General features: G+C 39.1%; 1 protein-coding gene across 1 annotated transcript; it reads left to right on the top strand.

Annotated features, from left to right (window-relative positions):
* Window positions 1–1342: 1342 nt before the first annotated feature.
* SAP30L (SAP30 like) lies at window positions 1343–14339 on the top strand. Its single transcript, XM_070739019.1, has 4 exons — window positions 1343–2180; window positions 8922–9044; window positions 9795–9893; window positions 9988–14339. The coding sequence occupies exons 1-4, from the start codon at window positions 1995–1997 to the stop codon at window positions 10111–10113; spliced, it is 534 nt and encodes a 177-aa protein (XP_070595120.1). The 5' UTR covers window positions 1343–1994; the 3' UTR covers window positions 10114–14339.
* Window positions 14340–18699: the final 4360 nt, after the last annotated feature.

Below are 18699 nucleotides of genomic sequence, written 5' to 3'. Positions count from 1 at the left end.
ACTTATTGCTTGTATCCTCATGATTTATATTAATGTTGATTGTTTCCTGATTGCTTATTTGTATCCTATGACAACTATTAGGTGTTGTACCTCATGATTGTTGACAAATGTATGTTTTCTTTTATATATACGGAGAGCATATGCACCAATTATAAATTCTTTGTGGATCCAATCACATTTGGCCATATAAAATTCTAATTCCAAATAATAATTAATTTCTGTTTTTTCTATTAAGGTGTTTGGCTCCTCATCCAAGAAGCTTCTTCAGCTATGATTGGATAGCAGGGAATGGAAGGATTTATATTCCTTGCAGACAGCTGGAGGCTTTGAGAGATTCAGTCAGAGCTGAAGAAGCTTATTGGATGAGAAGCTAAATGTCTTCAAAGAAAAATCAGAAAGTCCAGTTGCCTCTCGAAAAAGCATCTTTGAGACTTGAAGAGATCCACCTACTTCCAAGCTTGTTTCTCACAACAATTTTCCATCACTAGCCTCAAAAATCCGTAGGAGCTACGACCTAGACGTCCATTGCTTTTTGCAAGGGAGTCTCTATGGCAGGGGTTTCTAACCTTGGCCACTTTAAGCCTGGCAGACTTCAACTCCCAGCCAGCTTTGTTGGCTAGGGAATTCTGGGAGTTGAAGTCCACCAGGCTTAAAGTAACCAAGGTTGGAGACCCCTGCTCAATGGAATTACAGGAGACTCCCGGCCTTCATTTGACCCTGGTTCTCTGAGGCAGACCATGCCGCCGCGCAAACTTCATCCCTCTATCCCATTGTTTCCCGGTTTCTTTTCTTTTTCCTCCCCGATATCTTGCCGCTGCTGCCCTTTCACGAGTAAGGGCTGCGCCTCCGACCATCCGGAAGGGAAGCTCGATTAGTTTGCAGCCACTAGACACGCCAAGGCGGTTGGAGCAGGATAAAAGCACTCCCGGTCAAAAAGTCCACTTTCAACGGCGCCGCCCGAGCGCCGCAAGGTAGTTCCGCCTTTTGAGGTGCACGAGAGCCGCCGGTTTTCGAACGCTCCCAGTCCCCCGCCCCGCCCTCTCGCTAACGGCCTTTCATGGGTCACTGCAGAAGTTGGCTCCGAAGCTCAGGAGTCCCCCCAGTCGCCTCCTCTAAACTCCCCACTCGGGCTCTCCCAGCCCGCTCCTGAGCACGGACTTCAAACGGTCTCCGGCTGCCTCCCCTCGCGCAGGAAGGAGCCTATCGGCACGAGCAGCCGCCTCGGCCAATAGCTCGCCCGAGCGGGAGCCCAAGCCCCGCCTCTCGAGCTCCACTAGCCACTGGCTGCCCGGGGACGGGACTTCCGCTCGGAGGCGAAAGAGGCGGAGCGGGCAGGTTTTGTGTTTGAGGGAGTGTGAAAAAAGACGAGCGAGGCGGCCGAGGGAGCGAGTGGGTGCGGGCGGTGGGCTCCGTGGCCTGGGTGGCCTCTCCGGCAACTCGGGAGCGACGGGTCGCCGTCCGCCTTGACGAGCTCCGCGGAAGGGGCCGGCAGCTGGGCACAGCCAAACGTACCGGGCTGCCGGCTCCGGGCGCTGTGACTTAAGCAGCCGAAGGGACGCGGTCCTCGGCCGGCTGCCAGGCGGAGGGTCGGCAGGCCCGTGAGGCGGCGAGAAGAGGGACCCTCCCTGCTTTCGCCGTGTCTCGGAGGGGGTCGCTTACGAGGAAGGGGTCCCCACCGGGTCGGGGCAGGCGGAGCGCGCCGGCGGGCTGAAGCGGGGAAGCGATTCCTCGGGGAGGCGAGGGAAGCCGGCCGCTTCCGGGGACCTTGGGCGGGATGGCGGCGTGAGGGGCTCTTCGGGGTGCCTGAGCAAGCCGCCCGGTGGAGGCGGCGGCCGAAGCTAGCGTTGCTTGGACGGCTCCCCTCCAGATGTTTCCTTAAAAGCCCGTCGAGTCCAGGGTGGGATAGGCCGGGCGGAGAAGGAAGGGCGGAGGTTGGCGAGCGCGAAGGCTGGCGAAGTTGGTCTTTCGTCGACCGAGGCCGGCGGGAGGTTGCGATGAATGGTTTCAGCACAGAGGAAGACAGCCGGGATGGTCCTCCTACCACCCCTTTTTACGGACAAAGTTGTTGCCTCATCGACGACGGGGACCGTTGTGTCCGCCCGGCTGGCAATGCCTCCTTCAGCAAGAGGATCCAAAAGAGCATCTCTCAGAAAAAGCTGAAACTCGATATTGACAAAAGTGTAAGTGGCCACCGCAGAAGCTTTTTCCATTGCATGCTTCTCTCTCTGTTTGCAATTGTGCGCCCAACCTGTCTCTTCCTGTAACAGTTGTTATAGTGCTGCTGTACTACCGTGGGTTTAAAATTTGAGAACAGCATTTTTTATCTAATTCTGCTGGGCTGCTGTGAATTCCCAGCGTCAGCAAAGCAGTGTTTTCCTAAGCTGGGAAAACGTGCTAGGAACAATCTGAATGATGCAGCATTAAAATGAAAGTACTTATGATCCTAGCAAAGAAGCCAGTGTAAATGGAGATGTGCCTACAACGGCATCACCATTAAAATCGTATTATATTTTTAGAGAATGGTGTGGTTTTTAGGGAGAGAAATAATTGTCTTACATATAAACGTAATACCAATAGTATCAAAGTTAATCTCTTTTTCATTCAGGATTGAAGTGACAAAAATAGCACAAAGCCGCAGCAGGTGGCAGCAGCTAGCTGGTTTGGATAAAGCTAAGCAGGACTGAGGATGATAAATATTTGGATGGGAGACTACCTGGAAATTCTAGGGTTGCCTGATGGTAAAAAGACATGGTAGGGAAAAGGAAATAGAAGCTTTGTATTGTTCAGGGAGAGGAAGTGCATGGATTGCAGCTGTTGTTGAACTGTACTTAAAGTATGATTGGAAAAGGCAAGTTTGTAGTAAATAGCTAAAATAAGAAAAACTACCCAATTCTGGGAGGGGGGGGGATGCTGATATCATTTTGAAAAATATACCGGAAGTATTTTAGAGACCAGTTTTATTAATTATTTATTAATTAGATTTGTATGCTGCCCCTCTCCGAGGACTCGGAGCGGCTCAGTCACTTATGACTTGCATTTTAAGAATAGAATTTTTTTTTGCTTTATAACCAATAACCATGTAGTGATGCATCTGCTATCTGATATTACAGGTGCTAAAATTAATAAAGAACATAATATACGTATTTGTAAGTTAACCAATGACATGTCTAGCTACAGCGTTCAGAACTTTGTTTTATTTATTAGATGTATATGCTGCTTTTCATTTTCAGGGTAATGCACACATGTGCTTCTGTACCTAAGGGTAGACTAAAACCACAGTCACTTTTGACATCTTAATTGCTTTATTATATTGTTAATAGTCTTGAAATAATTCACTTAAAAACTGTCAAATCTCCAGCAGTGAACTGCAGTTAAATTGAAAGCAGCAAACATGTTTCTTGGCTGGTATCAAACAAATTAATGTACTGCCAACCAATTGTTACTGTGCCATCTGTCACATTGGGCATTTTTAACTGAGACATCATACGGTTGTAAAAATTCTTTGTATTCATCCAGATTGTATATTAGGATTTGTCTATAGAGCATAATCCAAATTAAACCTGTCTTCATTGAGAAATTTAAGGAAGAGTGGAAGTATTATTTTCTAGGTCTCTTTTAATGTATTTTACTTAAACATTCAAAATTAAAACTTGCAATGAGATTATTTCCAGGCAGTTTCCCCTTCACACCATAAAAAATCCATAAAGTATCAGTGGATGTCTAGTAAGACTATTTCTGTTATCTATTAGGTTAGTCTATAGTCAATATCTTTAACTGGAACTGTAATGATTTCATTTCTTTCAACCCAATTACAGCCCCCCCTCCGCCCGCCAAAAAAAAAGAAAGCAATACTGTAGTCAAAAAGTTAACTGTGGGCAAGTTCTCTGAAGAGAAATATATCCAAAATAGTCCTAGTTAATTGTCTACTAAATAAGTTATTTAATTAAGCTAATACTTACTCCATTAGATACATTTCATTAGTATACTAACTATAAGGCTTCAGGAATAGGTTTTGTGACTAGACGTTTCTGCTGCATCATTCAATCCTTTTCATGCATATAACAAATACTGTAGCTTCTTGTAACTCTGCCATATTATGCCAGGTTAGTAAATACCATGTTTCTCCAAAAATAAGACCCTTTCTTATATTTTTTTGAACCCAGAAATATGTGTTTGGCCTTGTTGCCATGCATTCAAAACTCTCCTGTTTTTGATTGAATATATTAGTTTGTTGCAAATATCAAAACTAGAAGCACATACAGATGACTGATTCAGCTGGATTCAATAACTTTTTTATGAACATAATAACACATCAATTTACAATACCATTGGCAGATGATTCTTCAAGCAGTTACAGGTAGCAGAGAACAGTTAGTTTCAATTCAGCAGAGTTCAGAGTGGACAAGAGAGTGCAGAGAGGAGACTGAGCCATGCCCAGCCTTAAGCTTAACTTTCAATTTCGATTCTCTGCACAGACTCAGAAGCGTTCAAGCTGTCATTAGCTGACTTAATTGCTATGCCTGTTCATTGGCTAACCTTGTTAACATGGCTCTCCCAGTCATGAATATTCTAACAGGGTGAAGCAATGTATCATACTTCAAAATGCTTGTGCCAAAATACTTCAAATGATCTAACTTATACAATGCATTCAGGATCCATGACTCCTATGAGATTGAAATTCAGCAAATTTTATAAAGCATTTTATGACCTAAAATTATCATAAAGCATTTTATGACATAATACAACATGTCATAAAGCATATCCTGTAGTCCAGTGATTTTCAACCTTTTTTGAGCCGCGGCACACTTTTTACATTTACAAAATCCTGGGGCACACCACCAACCAAAATGACACAAATCTAATAAATAAATAAATAAATAAATACATACATACATACATACATACATACATACATACATACATACATACATACATAACCCCCTCATATATATAATCCCATGTAACATCCCCTTATAAATACAGTCAATCATTAATCATCCCTCCTGAAATTTATACCGCTGTCTCATTTATGGGTACTTCTCCTGTCTTTCCCCCTTTTCTCTCTCATGTTTCTCATTTCTCTCTCTTCCTCCCTTTTTCCCTCATTCCTTCTCCCTTTCACTTCTCCTCTTTTTCCATCCCTGTCTCTCTCCCCCCCCTTATGTGTGTGTATGTATACACACTCCAACCATTTCCAAAACCAGGTGAGGGCTGGGGTTTAATTCTCTTTTATTCTTTTCAAAAACAGGTGAGGGCTGGGGGTTTTTTCTTATTATTTGGGTGCTTTTTACCATATGCTTCAAGAATCACCTCTCTCTCTCTCTTGTTTCTCTCTCCTCTCATTCTCTGCCTCAATCATTTTTGTTCTCATTTCTCTCTCTCTCTCCTTTCCTCTTCCTGTCTCTCTTGCTATCTTTTTTTCTCTCTCTCTCTTGCTTTCTTTCAGTATCTCTTGCTATCTCTTTTTCTCTCTTGCTTTTCTTCTCTCGTGCTTTTTCTTGTTCTTTCTCTCTCTCTGTTGCTCTCTCTCATTCTCTTATTTTTTCTCTCTCTCTCTTTTCTTTCTCTCTCTCTTAGTCTCTCTCTCTCTTGTTCTCTCTTATTTTCTTTCTCTCTCTTTCATGCTTTCTCTCTCTTGTTCTTTATCACTCTCTCTCTCTCTGTTGCTCTCTCTCGTTCTCTCTCTTCCTTTCTTCTCTGTGGAGGCCAGCGAAGGTTTCCCTTAGTTTGAATGTTCCGAGCAAGCAGCCCCTTTACTGACAGCCCGGGACAGGACTGTGAGAGGGGTGGGCGTTCCCACAGCGCTTGGAGCGGCTAGCGGCCGGATCGCCAGCGCCGCTGCAGCCACCGCTGTGGAAGAAGCCGCACCCCAAAAAAGCTTGAGAGAAGGAAGGATCGGGCTGGCGGGGACAGCCACAAGTGGAAGCCTCAGCCCTGGAGCCCCCTCGCACCCATGGCTTCTCGTCGATGTCTCTGCCTGCCCGATCCGCTGGAGTGCTAATAGCAGCGGCGGGCAGGAGCCCCCCCCCCGCTATTCCCGCCGCCGCCACCGCTATTAGCACTCCTGCGGATCGGGCAGGCAGAGGCATCGATGAGAAGCCATGGGTGCGAGGGGGCTCCAGGGCTGAGGCTTCCACTTGCAGCCCCCCCCTATTCCCGCCGCCGCTATTAGCACTCCCGATGCCATTGCCACCGTGGGGAGGCAGGGGCAGCCGCGGCTCCCTTTACTCCTACTGCCGCACCTCCCTGCCCCTGCCTCCCCACGGTGCCTCCGGCCAAACGCGCCTCTGGCTTCTCCGCCCTGCCCCATTGCCCGCCCACTCTCCTCCGCCGCCGCCTCCTGCCTTGGGGCGAGGAGTCCGGGACTGTGTGGCTTTGCGCCATGAAGAGAAAACGGCAGCAGGGAAAAGTCGGCCGTTTTCTCTTCATGGCACAAAGCCACACAGTCCCGGACTCCCGGCCAAACGCGCCCCTGGCTTCTCCCCCCTGCCCCATTGCCCGCCCGATCCGCCCACTCTCCTCCGCCGCCTCTCGCCGCGGCACACCGTCGGGAAACGCTGCTGTAGTCAACTCCTAATGTTTGCACTGTGTAGCTCAGCATAGGTTACTTTCAACTTTCATCTACTTTCAAGGCAGATATATCTCTAAGATTATTCAACTATCTGTCATTGTTGAATGTATCAAGAAATCTGGTTAGGTAGTGTTGGTGAAATGATGTGTCAAGGGGTCACAGGTTATCTGCTAAATGTGTATGGGGGTTGTGTGTTTGTGTATATGTTTGTGTAAGAGAAAAAGACGGCATAAATCAGGAGCAATCAGATTCCTTTATCAATGGACAATGATCCCTAGAGAGTGTTGGCTTATTTATTTATTATTATTATTATTATTATTTATTAGATTTGTATGCCGCCCCTCTCCGCAGACATTAACTTATGCCCCAACTTAATCCAACAGCTCTTGACAGCTTATAACAGTGATGGTGAACCTTTTTTGGTTTGCATGCCAAAAAGGATGTGTGTGCATGTGCTAGCACGCATGCATGTGCCCACACCCATCCTTCCCCCCCCCCACGCATGCACACACAGACATCCTGCGCACCATCCCTCCCTGTCCCCATGCATACACACAGGCTTCACTGAATCCTGGGATGATGAATAAACAGGCAAAACGGAAATTCGGAAAAACAGACTTCCAGTCTGCCTGTTGCGCTGTTTTTTGCACTCCAGAGCCAGTTTCCTGAAGTACCAGAGTGCAAAAAATGGCATAACAGGCAAACCAGAAGTTCCAGTTTGCCAATTGGACTGTTTTTTGCACTACGGTTCTTTGGGAAGCTTCCCTGAAGCCTCTGGAATGCAAAAAAACAGCACAATCGGCAAACTGGAACTGAAGTGTCCCTGAAGTCTCCAGAGGACCAAACGGCCTTCCCTAAGACTGAAAATCAGCTAACTAGTGCATGCTAGAACTTATATAGGGCAACACCTCGCATGCCCTCTGATATGGCTCTGTGTGCTACCTGTAGCACGTGTGCTATAGGTTCACCATTACAGCCTTATAAGAAGTCTTCGGAGAGGGGCGGCATACAAATCTAAGTAATAAATAAATAAATAAATAAATAAGTATCTAAGCCTAGAGCTAATAATAACTGGAATTCGTCACAGTTCAATATTAAATAGCAATATTATCCCCAACTTTTTCATGCTTCCCTAAACTTCTTTCATAATAGTTCCTCATTAGTTTTTTGTTGTTTTTGGGTGGGGGGGGCGTGTTAACGCTCTTAAATTCTAACACATTTTTAATTGAAAAATTGGTTTTAAGGAATTCCATGATTATTAGCAGCTTGTCCGCAGCAAGCTGAGATTAAAAGAAAATGAAAAAGTGAATTTTGTGTTGTCACAGTGTACTTCTCTTTCTTACTTGTAAGAATATCATTACATAAGGGCAAAAAATAGTTATGTTTATTTATTCATATCTTACCTTCATTATTTTTGCAAATAACTTGAGGCAGTAAACATATCGAACACATCTTTCTCATCCTAATTTCCTAACAACGTTGTGATGCTAGTTGGGCTGAGAAAGTGTCACTGGACCAAAGTCATTCAATAGCTTTCATGGAACTTGCGTTTTCATGTCAAGATATATTATTTTGTTATACTGTATACTGTTTTACTGCTGTTGTTAGCCGCCCCCAGTCTGCGGAGAGGGGCGGCATACAAATCCAATAAATAAATAAATAAATTTGTGTAGACAAACCTATAAGACATCCATGAATTTTAAAGAAGAACTTTAATTTGACATTAAAAACTACACTGCTCAAAAAAATAAAGGCAACACTCAAATAACACATCCTAGATCTGAATGAATGAAATATTCTCATTTAATACTTTGTTCTGTACAAAGTTGAATGTGCTGACAACAAAATGAAATTGATTGTTAATCAGTGTTGCTTCCTAAGTGGACAGTTTGATTTCACAGAAGTTTGATTTACTTGGAGTTATATTCTGTTGTTTAAGTGTTCCCTTTATTTTTTTAGCAGTATACAGTCAGCTGTTCAATGTTCAATTTTACATTGTAGCCCACAGATTTAGTTTTAAACATGTTACTACCCCAGTAAATCTGGTTTTTAAAACTGCCTATTTACTGTCAGGCTTGAAGAAAGCTGATGAGCAAAATAAGGGTTCGTGGAAGACTTAATTTGAGCTGGTATTCTAGTGAAATGAAGTCATTGTCACACTATGAATCAAAACTGAAAAAAGAAGGTAACCCTTCTTCTGCCATATGTCTTTGATGTACAATGGTTCTTAAATGAACAGATAAAAATCAAATGCTTAAATTCATGGCACTGAAAGTTCTCAGGTTTTCTTTTTATTGTTCTTTTTACTGTTGTAAGCGTGCTATTTAATATTTTTCTTGTTTAATTTTAGGTAAGACACTTATATATATGTGATTTCCACAAGAACTTCATTCAAAGCGTCCGAAATAAAAGAAAAAGGAAAACCAGTGATGATGGGGGAGACTCTCCAGAGCATGAAATAGATGTTCCAGAGGTGAATTACATAATAAAATTGAGATTTACTATTCAGATTATATTTACATTTTTGTAAATTTAATTACACTTCCTAAAAGCAGCATAATATTTATTTATTACAATTGTATTCCAATAATTAATCCTCAGAAATTTCTGATTTCATACAATTTTAAATTATAAATCACATTGGGGCAGTATATGAGCTACACTGGCGCAGTGGTTAGAATGCAGTACTGTAGGCTACTTCTGCTGATTACTGGCTGCCTGCAGTTTGACAGTTCATCCTGCTAAGGTGGGTAAAATGAGGAGCCAGATGGGGGCAATATGCTGCCTCTGTAAACCACTTAGAGAGGCTGGAAAACACATATGATGTTGAAAATATGTTAGATGATATATAGATGTTATATACATGTAATCATCTATACATTTCCTAGAACAAGTAAGAGTTCAGGAATTTCAAGAAAACAGGGTTTGCCATATCTTGTTTTTGCTGCATAGTTTTTTAGGAATGTGGTTCTTTTTATGAAAAGATGTTTTGAGGTGCGTTACATCACTAAAGTAGCCCCTGCGATTTCTTAAAACACCTTCATTGTTCTCCTGGCCTCACATAGCTATCCTATTACATAACCCTGGAAAAAGATTAACATATGCAACTTTATATACATTGTAAAGCAGCTTTTTGCTATTAAAATGCAACACATTGTAGAGGTTTAACTCTTTTCAGTTATCAAACTAAATATATATATTGTCATTGTGTCACATTTTTTAGGTTGACTTGTTTCAGCTTCAAGTAAACACATTGCGCCGTTACAAAAGACATTACAAATTACAAACCAGACCTGGTCTCAATAAAGCCCAGTTGGCAGAGGTAAGTCAGTGAAAACTTTATGATGTCCACATGTATTTTCCTTTGCTAGGAAAATATTTTTATTTTTAAAAATTATTTGTTTTTGTTTTTTCAGACTGTCAGTCGTCACTTCAGGAACATCCCAGTGAATGAAAAAGAAACTCTTGCTTACTTTATCTACATGGTAAAAAGCAACAAGAGCAGATTGGATCAGAAAACAGAAAGCAGTAAACTGGAATGAAAGTTAGGTGACTATGGACTCAAACAAATCTAATACTGTATTTAAAAAAGCATCAGGTGCATTATAAATACTTTTTTAAAAATTAAGGGTTTTTTGTAAATTAAAATATACTTAAGAAAATGAAGCAAAATTTGATCCCCATATTATAATACTTAATTTCAGAATATGTGTGAAAACCTCTGCAGTTTCAAAGCATGGTCTTTAACCTGAAGGAAAGCTAAAAAAACCTCAAGATGCCCAAAGCAATGACTGTTTAAAAAATTGACTTACGTTACAGATTGTAACATAAATCATGCATGAATTTGGCATTCTTGAATAGAATCATATCATACTCACATACCAGGTAATACTTCTAAATTCTTATTTAAATCACTTGTGTGCCATAAAATTACTTGTTTTGAGACTAAATATCTCAAATTTTAATGGGTGCTAAACATTTCTAATCCTAGCGTTTTTGCATATATGATCAGTTTTTATATTGAAACATAGAAATTGGCCGGCATAGTTCATTTATTAATATTTATTAGACTCTCATGACTACAGAAATTCTAATGTGATAAATATTTGAAGATTTCTGTTTTTCAAACAAACTATTGAATGGAGAGCTCTTTTCACAGATTCATGCTATTTCCTGATTTTTAAGGTATATATGTACATATATACACACACTCTTATATACACATTGAAGCTAAAAATAATTTCAAGTTGTTATTAGTTCTTTTTAAGTAATTGGAATCTTAGTCTAGTCCTAACAAGGCTACAAAGCTAACACTTTACAGTAATAATAAAGTTTGCAATGGCTTCAATTTGTCTTCAGTTTGGTAGTGAGAACAAATGCCATGTTGGGCCATTTATTTGTTCTAGGTATCATGTTTTAAAATACAGAGTAACTCTAAGAATATCGCTGTCTGTATCCACAGTCAGGGATCTGATAATCAGTGTGCACAGAGAAAGTTTGTTCTTCATTTACTTATGTAGGGGAAGGTGACATAGTCTAAACAGTTCTTCCTAAAAGTCTGAATATGCTTGGAGTTTAACATCTTTTTGGTCTCTTACTCCCATATTTTGAAATGCTGAAAGGCATAAGTACATTTTAAAATGTTCGGTAGATTACCTTACTAAACATTCAGGATAAGTTTGACATTATTCAGAAGTTGTCTAAAGTAAGGCATAGAACTAAAGTACATTAGCAGTTTTCACCTTAATTTTAGTATTAATATTGAATTGAAGACCTCTTAATTCTTTCTTGCTGTCCTAAAAACATTTTAAAATTATTATATTTCCAAATGAAGATAAAATGTGTTCAATAAGATGCTAAGAGACAAAAGTTTTGGTATTTTTCTCCCAAAATTTAATGATGTAAAAAACTAAAATGTATATCTCAGCAAATGCAAAAGTTCATTTATATAGCCATGTTTTTGTTGCAAATAGAACACCAATTTATGTTATACTAATTAACAGAATGCCACTTTAAAAATTGATATTTTCACCTACTTCAGTTTCATCATACAATATGTCCTTTTAACATACATTTTAAATTTAAAAACATGTAAATATATAGTGAAAACAACTAAAATATTTCAGAATGCTGCTTTGCATTTGAAAGGTCACCAAGTCCCACTTCTTCCTTCACTGAAAGGCTAAACCAGAAATATGCTAAATGATTTTTATAAATGAATGCATAGCAAAATTCTTTTTGAATATTTGTAACTTCAATATTCAATATTGAAGTTACAAATATTCAATAATGACCATGACATAATTTCTCAATAGAGATTGGCATCCTATAACCATTTTCTAGATCAAAAAGGTAAAAGTTTCAGTTTTATATTGTTAGGACTTGTAATGCAAATAACAAAGTTTCAGCAACTAAATTACTACAAAAAATTGCAACAACTAGCTGTTCAATAGTTGCTTTGAAGATCAGATTAAGTAAAGTACTTTCCTAAATCACATAACAAGGTTTGCTGTCATACCTTATAAAAACAAAGGATTTTACAAGGGAAAAGATGTGAAGAATAACAGATGTTAGAATCCTTGAGAGGTGTCTTTTAGATAGATCTTTATTTGCCTTACTCTCAGCTAGACCAAGTATTGTACAAATTTCCTGGCACAAGGAAAGGTCTGTTAATTTTTAATGGCATTTATTGTTAGAAGCTAATTTTAACAATATATAATTTTTTGTGTGTGTTTGTATATGTATATTCAGGTAGTTGCCTGTGATTCTTGAACATCTAGTATTGCATCACCAAAAACACTCATGCAGTTCAAAATAATGGCAAATTATGCTGCATGCCATTTAAGGAAACTTTCAAATTCCTAGTGGTTTTAATAAAACCTTGATCATCATTTTGAGCTTCAGAGGATTTGAATCCTAAAACAGTATCTAACATTAATAATATACGGTATGTGTAAAAAGAGTCGGATTGGCATGTTTATTCATAGAAACTGGTGGGTGATATTTTATTGACTCTTGTTAAATATCAATTTTACATTGGATTTAAGCTGTTAAATAATAAACCTTGGCCTGGGAGTGACTTCCCACATTGTCTAGTAGTTGTGGATAATACTGCTGACTATAGCAGTACTGAATAAAGCTCACTCAAAACCAGAGGCCTTCAAACCCACTGAAAGCTAGCAGAAGATTTATACTTGTTAAATGGGCTTTGCATCAGAGCCGAAGAGTTTAATATGGCACATCTTCTAGAATGAGGTTAACTTCATCAAAGATGGTTGTCCTCTGTGCATTAGTTGTAGTTGTAATGATAGTAGTAATAGCACAAAAAATTTTGTTCATCCCTTGAATGAAGGAAAGAGCAAAGAGAAGGGGAAGTGCAATGACAATTAGTACTGGAACAACATTTTTATAAATTCCTGGTGCAAGGTGCAGTTGGAGTGTTTCAGAGGATGTCTCAGTCTGATGGTTTAGCTTCCAAGTGTGGTTCTGTAATGTAAATGTTACATATCAGATACCTACATTAAATTTAATGTTTCCTCTTGCAACTAATGCCATAAATTAAGGTTAAAAAGAAGAGACCTCAGTGTTCTTACAGAATGCTGTAAATTTACCACCTGACAAATTTGCCAATAAACATTTTCTGTGAGGATCAGGAAAACATCTTAAAGCCAAAGTAGTACAGGGCAAGAATATTTTTCATACTTTGATAAAAGAATAAAAAGAGCAAGCTGTATTCAAGAAACAAAGCAGCTGGTGACTTGTTTGAGAGACATTTATGAAGCAGTATTCAAATTTTATAATATGTAAATTAGCCAAATACAATATTGAGGGTAAGGGAGGGAGAGACAGGGAACTTAGCACTTTATCTTGTGTTGATTAAATCCTAATGTAAATAAAATGGGAACTCTTGATATTATTAAAGAAAGCATTTTGATAAAGATGTTGTTCTAAGGGAAAGTGTTGTGAACAGCACTCTACTGTCACTTCACCCTGTGCATTAAGATGAGGGATAGATAGCTGCTCACAAAAGAAGACTTTCAGTGCTACCAGATTAAAGGACCCTGCTATGAAAACGTAATGCTGTATATCTGTGTTCCTTCATTTGTGCTACCTAACATGCTCTAAGTGCATGATTTTTGTTCTCTTTCAAATATGTAATGATGCAGGGTAATTCTTTTAAATAATTTATCCAATTTCATTTATTCATCACTTAATGAGATGTTAAATTTTTAAAACTTTGATAAGGGAAAGGGGCTCATGCCTTAAAGTCAGAATTTTCGATTAAGTAGGAGTTATTAAATGTTTAGCAATAGTTTTTTCTGCAGTTGATTTTTGGGTACATTTTTCAAGCAGAGGTTTATGTAAAAATCAGCATTTATTACATTGCCTTCAGTCTCTCTGCTTTGTCCTGCTGGATATTTTAAAAAGTAAATAACACATTGACAAATGTGTTTTCTTCCCTTTTCACTTATAACAGCACAACCTTACTATAAAAAATGAACTTTCTTTATTTCTCATTTATTCTTGTGGATCTTCATGGCTAGTCTTGATCCTTAAGGCAAATGTTTTGGGTGAACCTTGATTTTAATTGTAAACTATAACAGTGTATACTGAAGCAATCTGGTAAACTTATAGTGCAACTGTAGAGTTTTTTTCTCCAAGATGTATAGGTTGCATCCTTCCTTCCACTGTATAATAGTTAAATCTTTTACTGTTGGGAAAAATTATAAATGCCTGAATTTTTAATAAATGATGAGTTCAACAATCAGTTGCATTACTGTCTTATTGATTTTGAATAACTAGAGCCAGAGCCATTAGACAAATTATACATGCTCCTACCATGATTAATATGAACTTTAGTTAATCGAATCTGCATCATCCATGTGATAGATTAAGCAGAACAAATTCCAAACTGTTTATTTCAAATTACACTTCAGCAATTAGCAGAATTTGATATTTTGAATGAACTATTAAATTATTGCTTTGTTAGTGGGTAGAAAAGAATCGAGTAATTTGATGATATAAAGGAAAGCAATGATAATCTGTCTCATTGACAGACTGTTACTAGGTTGAAGCTCTTCTCTCCCATTGCCTGAAGCATTAGTGCCAAATTTATTGAGCCTGATACTAGTACTGTAATAGGGTTCCAGTGCAGTGTTGTGATTGGAACTTTGGACTGTAGAAATCTTTAAGAATATATAATTCTTGTATATTATACACAAACATATTTTACCTTTTATATAAAAATATATACAATATCTTTGCTGAATCTGTTTTCTTTATATATCTACATCAACCAAAGACAAGTTCAATATTTACTTTGAAGTTTAATCCTTTTTTTTCTTTTCAATAATGAATTTTTTTCAGAGACTGGCTGGACAAAGTCCCTGCTATTTTCTCAGCAAAGTTTTTCAGAAACAGTTTGCCTTTTTCCCAGGGCTGAAAGAAAGTGATTAGCTTAGCCACACAGCTGGCTTTGTGCCCAAGAGAAAACTAAGAGTGAGTCTCCTGGTTTCTAGACTGATGTCTTAACCATTACACCAAACTTCTGCTCTCTTTAATATTATCATACTAGTGAAAATAGTTTTAGAAACATAGAAACATAGAAGTCTGACGGCAGAAAAAGACCTCCTGGTCCATCTAGTCTGCCCTTATACTATTTTCTGTATTTTATCTTAGGATGGATATATGTTTATCCCAGGCATGTTTAAATTCAGTTACTGTGGATTTATCTACAACGTCTGCTGGAAGTTTGTTCCAAGGATCTACTACTCTTTCAGTAAAATAACATTTTCTCATGTTGCTTTTGATCTTTCCCCCAACTAACTTCAGATTGTGTCCCCTTGTTCTTGTGTTCACTTTCCTTTTAAAAACACTTCCCTCCTGGACCTTATTTAACCCTTTAATATATTTAAATGTTTCGATCATGTCCCCCCTTTTCCTTCTGTCCTCCAGACTATACAGATTGAGTTCATTAAGTCTTTCCTGATACGTTTTATGCTTAAGACCTTCCACCATTCTTGTAGCCCGTCTTTGGACCCGTTCAATTTTGTCAATATCTTTTTGTAGGTGAGGTCTCCAGAACTGAACACAGTATTCCAAATGTGGTCTCACCAGCATTCTATATAGCGGGATCATAATCTCCCTCTTCCTGCTTGTTATACCTCTAGCTATGCAGCCAAGCATCCTACTTGCTTTCCCTACCGCCTGACTGCACTGTTCACCCATTTTGAGACTGTCAGAAATCACTACCCCTAAATCCTTTTCTTTTGAAGTATTTGCTAACACAGAACTGCCAATACAATACTCAGATTGAGGATTCCTTTTCCCCAAGTGCATTATTTTACATTTGGAAACATTAAACTGCAGTTTCCATTGCTTTGACCATTTATCTAGTAAAGCTAAATCATTTACCATATTACAGACGCCTCCAGGAATATCAACCCTATTGCACACTTTAGAGTCATCGGCAAATAGGCAAACCTATTTGCCGAGTCTTCGGAGAGGGGCGGCATACAAATCTAATAAATAAATAAATAAATAAATAAATAAATAAATAAACCTTCCCTACCAAACCTTCCCCTATGTCACTCACAAACATATTAAAAAGAATAGGACCCAGAACAGACCCTTGTGGCACACCGCTTGTAACCTGACTCTGCTCAGAATACTCGCCGTTAACAATAACTCTCTGATGTCTACGCTTCAGCCAGCTGTAAATCCATTGAACTATCCAGGGATTAAGTCCAATCTTCACTAATTTATCTACCAGCTCTTTATGTGGAACCGTATCAAAGGCTTTGCTGAAGTCCAGGTAGGCAATATCCACGGCACCACCTTCATCCAACACCTTTGTGACATAGTCAAAGAAATCAATGAGATTAGTCTGACATGATTTGCCTTCAGTAAAGCCATGCTGATTTGGGTCCAATAAGTTATTGTTTTTTAGGTGCTGATTTATCCTCTTTTTGAGTAGAGTCTCCATCATTTTAACTACCACTGATGTCAAGCTAACTGGCCTGTAGTTACCAGCTTCTTCTCTACTGCCCTTCTTGTGGATAGGCACAACACTGGCCATTCTCCAATCCTCAGGAACTTCTCCTGTTAACAAGGATTGGTTAAACAAATCAGTCAGGGGGGTAGCAATGACAGATCTGAGTTCTTTAAGAACTCTGGGGTGGATGCCATCTGGACCCATTGCCTTATTTATCTTTAATCGTTCAAGTTCTTCTAAGACATCGGCTTCTAAGATCACTGGAGCTGAATCCGTACAGCTGGAAGCAATGCTATATCCCTCCATAGTATTATTTTGTAAGGTGTCTTTTGAGAAAACTGAACAGAAGTAGCTATTGAAATGGTCAGCGATCTCCTTATTCCCATTAATGCATGTATTATTCCCGGTACTAAGCTTCGTGATGCCGCAGTTTTTCTTCTTCTTATCACTAATATATCTGAAGAAGGTTTTATCCCCCTTCTTTACTGATTTGGCAATTTCTTCCTCTTTTGAGGCTTTAGCAGCATATATTATCTGTTTTGCCTCCTTCTGTCTCATTTTATACACCTCCCTATCAGCTATACTTCCAGACTCTTTATACCTCCTATAGGCAGCCTTTTTTTCATTGACTATAGCCCTTACATCATTGCTAAACCATAGCGGTTTCTTCTTCCTTTTACCTTTAGTTATTTGTCTTACATACAGTCCAGTGGCTTTTAAGATGGCCTTTTTTAATACAATCCACTGGGTGCTCACTCCTGCCAATTTATCCCTCCCCTTTAATTCATTATCTAAATATTCCCCCATTGCATTAAAATTTGTTTTTCTGAAATCCAATACTTTGGTTGCATTATAGGATTGCTCACAATGAGTTTTTACATCAAACCACAAACATAGATGGTCACTGCAACCTAAATTTTCTCCCACCTTGACCTCTGAAACCCAATTCCCATTCGTAAAAACTAAATCTAGAATATTCTCCCCTCTAGTTGGTGTCTTAACCAGCTGTGCCAGAGCTGCTCCTGTAAAGGCCTCTACTATATTCTTACTTTTGCATGTAAGGGCACTGGGGATATTCCAGTCAACATCAGGCATGTTGAAATCACCCATAACCACAATATCTCCCTTTAGTGCCATTTGGGTAATTTCATCCACCATCTTGTTGTCATATTCCTCAGATTGCCCTGGAGGCCTATAGATCACCCCAATTCTAATGACAGAACCTTCTTTATTTTGCATGCAAATCCAGAGAGTCTCCAGATCTTGACATGTATTTTGAATTAGTGTTTTTTTAGACTTTCTTTAACATAAATGGCTACTCCACCTCCCCTTCTCTCTATTCTATCCTTCCTATACAGTGTATATCCTGGTATGGATATTTCCCATTCATTAGAATCCTTAAACCATGTCTCAGTTATGGCAACCAGATCCAAATTATCTCTAGATATTATGGCCATTAACTCACAGAGCTTGTTGCTCAAGCTTCGAGCATTCGTGCACATTACCCGAACAACATTATTTTGAGTGTAATCATCTCACTTTTATGCCAGAACTATGGATTAATTATTACCGGTACTTAAAATAGTTACAATTATTTCCAGTGACTGACAACAGAAGATGAGGAATATCAAATCTTTGATTAAATTCACTGGGTGATGGAAAAGCATTCATTCCTTTAGACTACAGGTGGTCCCCGATGTACAACCATTCATTTAGTGATTGAAGTTATAATGGCACTAAAAAAAGTGACTTGATCATTTTCACGCAACAGGTGTAGCATCCCCGTGGTCATGTCAAAATTTGGATGATTGACAGCTGGTTCATATTTATGGTTGCAGCATCCCAAGGTCTTGTGATCATCTTTTACAAATTTCTGACAAGCAAAATCAATTGGGGAAGCCAGATTCATTTAACCATTATGTTACTTAACAACTGCAGTGATTCAGTTAACTGTGGCAAGCAAGGTTGTAAAATTTATGAGGCAAAACTCACTTAAAATGCCTTACTCAGCAATAGAAATTTTGAGCTCAATGTGTCTTAAAGTTGAGGACTACTTGCCATAAAGTGAGAGGAGAACAGGAATTGATGTCACCTTGAGTGGCTTCTAAATTAAGATAATGACTGTGTTCAGACA

Source organism: Erythrolamprus reginae, chromosome 2 (genome assembly GCF_031021105.1).
Source record: "Erythrolamprus reginae isolate rEryReg1 chromosome 2, rEryReg1.hap1, whole genome shotgun sequence".
NCBI lineage: Eukaryota > Metazoa > Chordata > Lepidosauria > Squamata > Dipsadidae > Erythrolamprus > Erythrolamprus reginae.
Note: the sequence above shows the minus strand (reverse complement) of the source record. Positions and strands in the feature narration are given on the sequence as shown.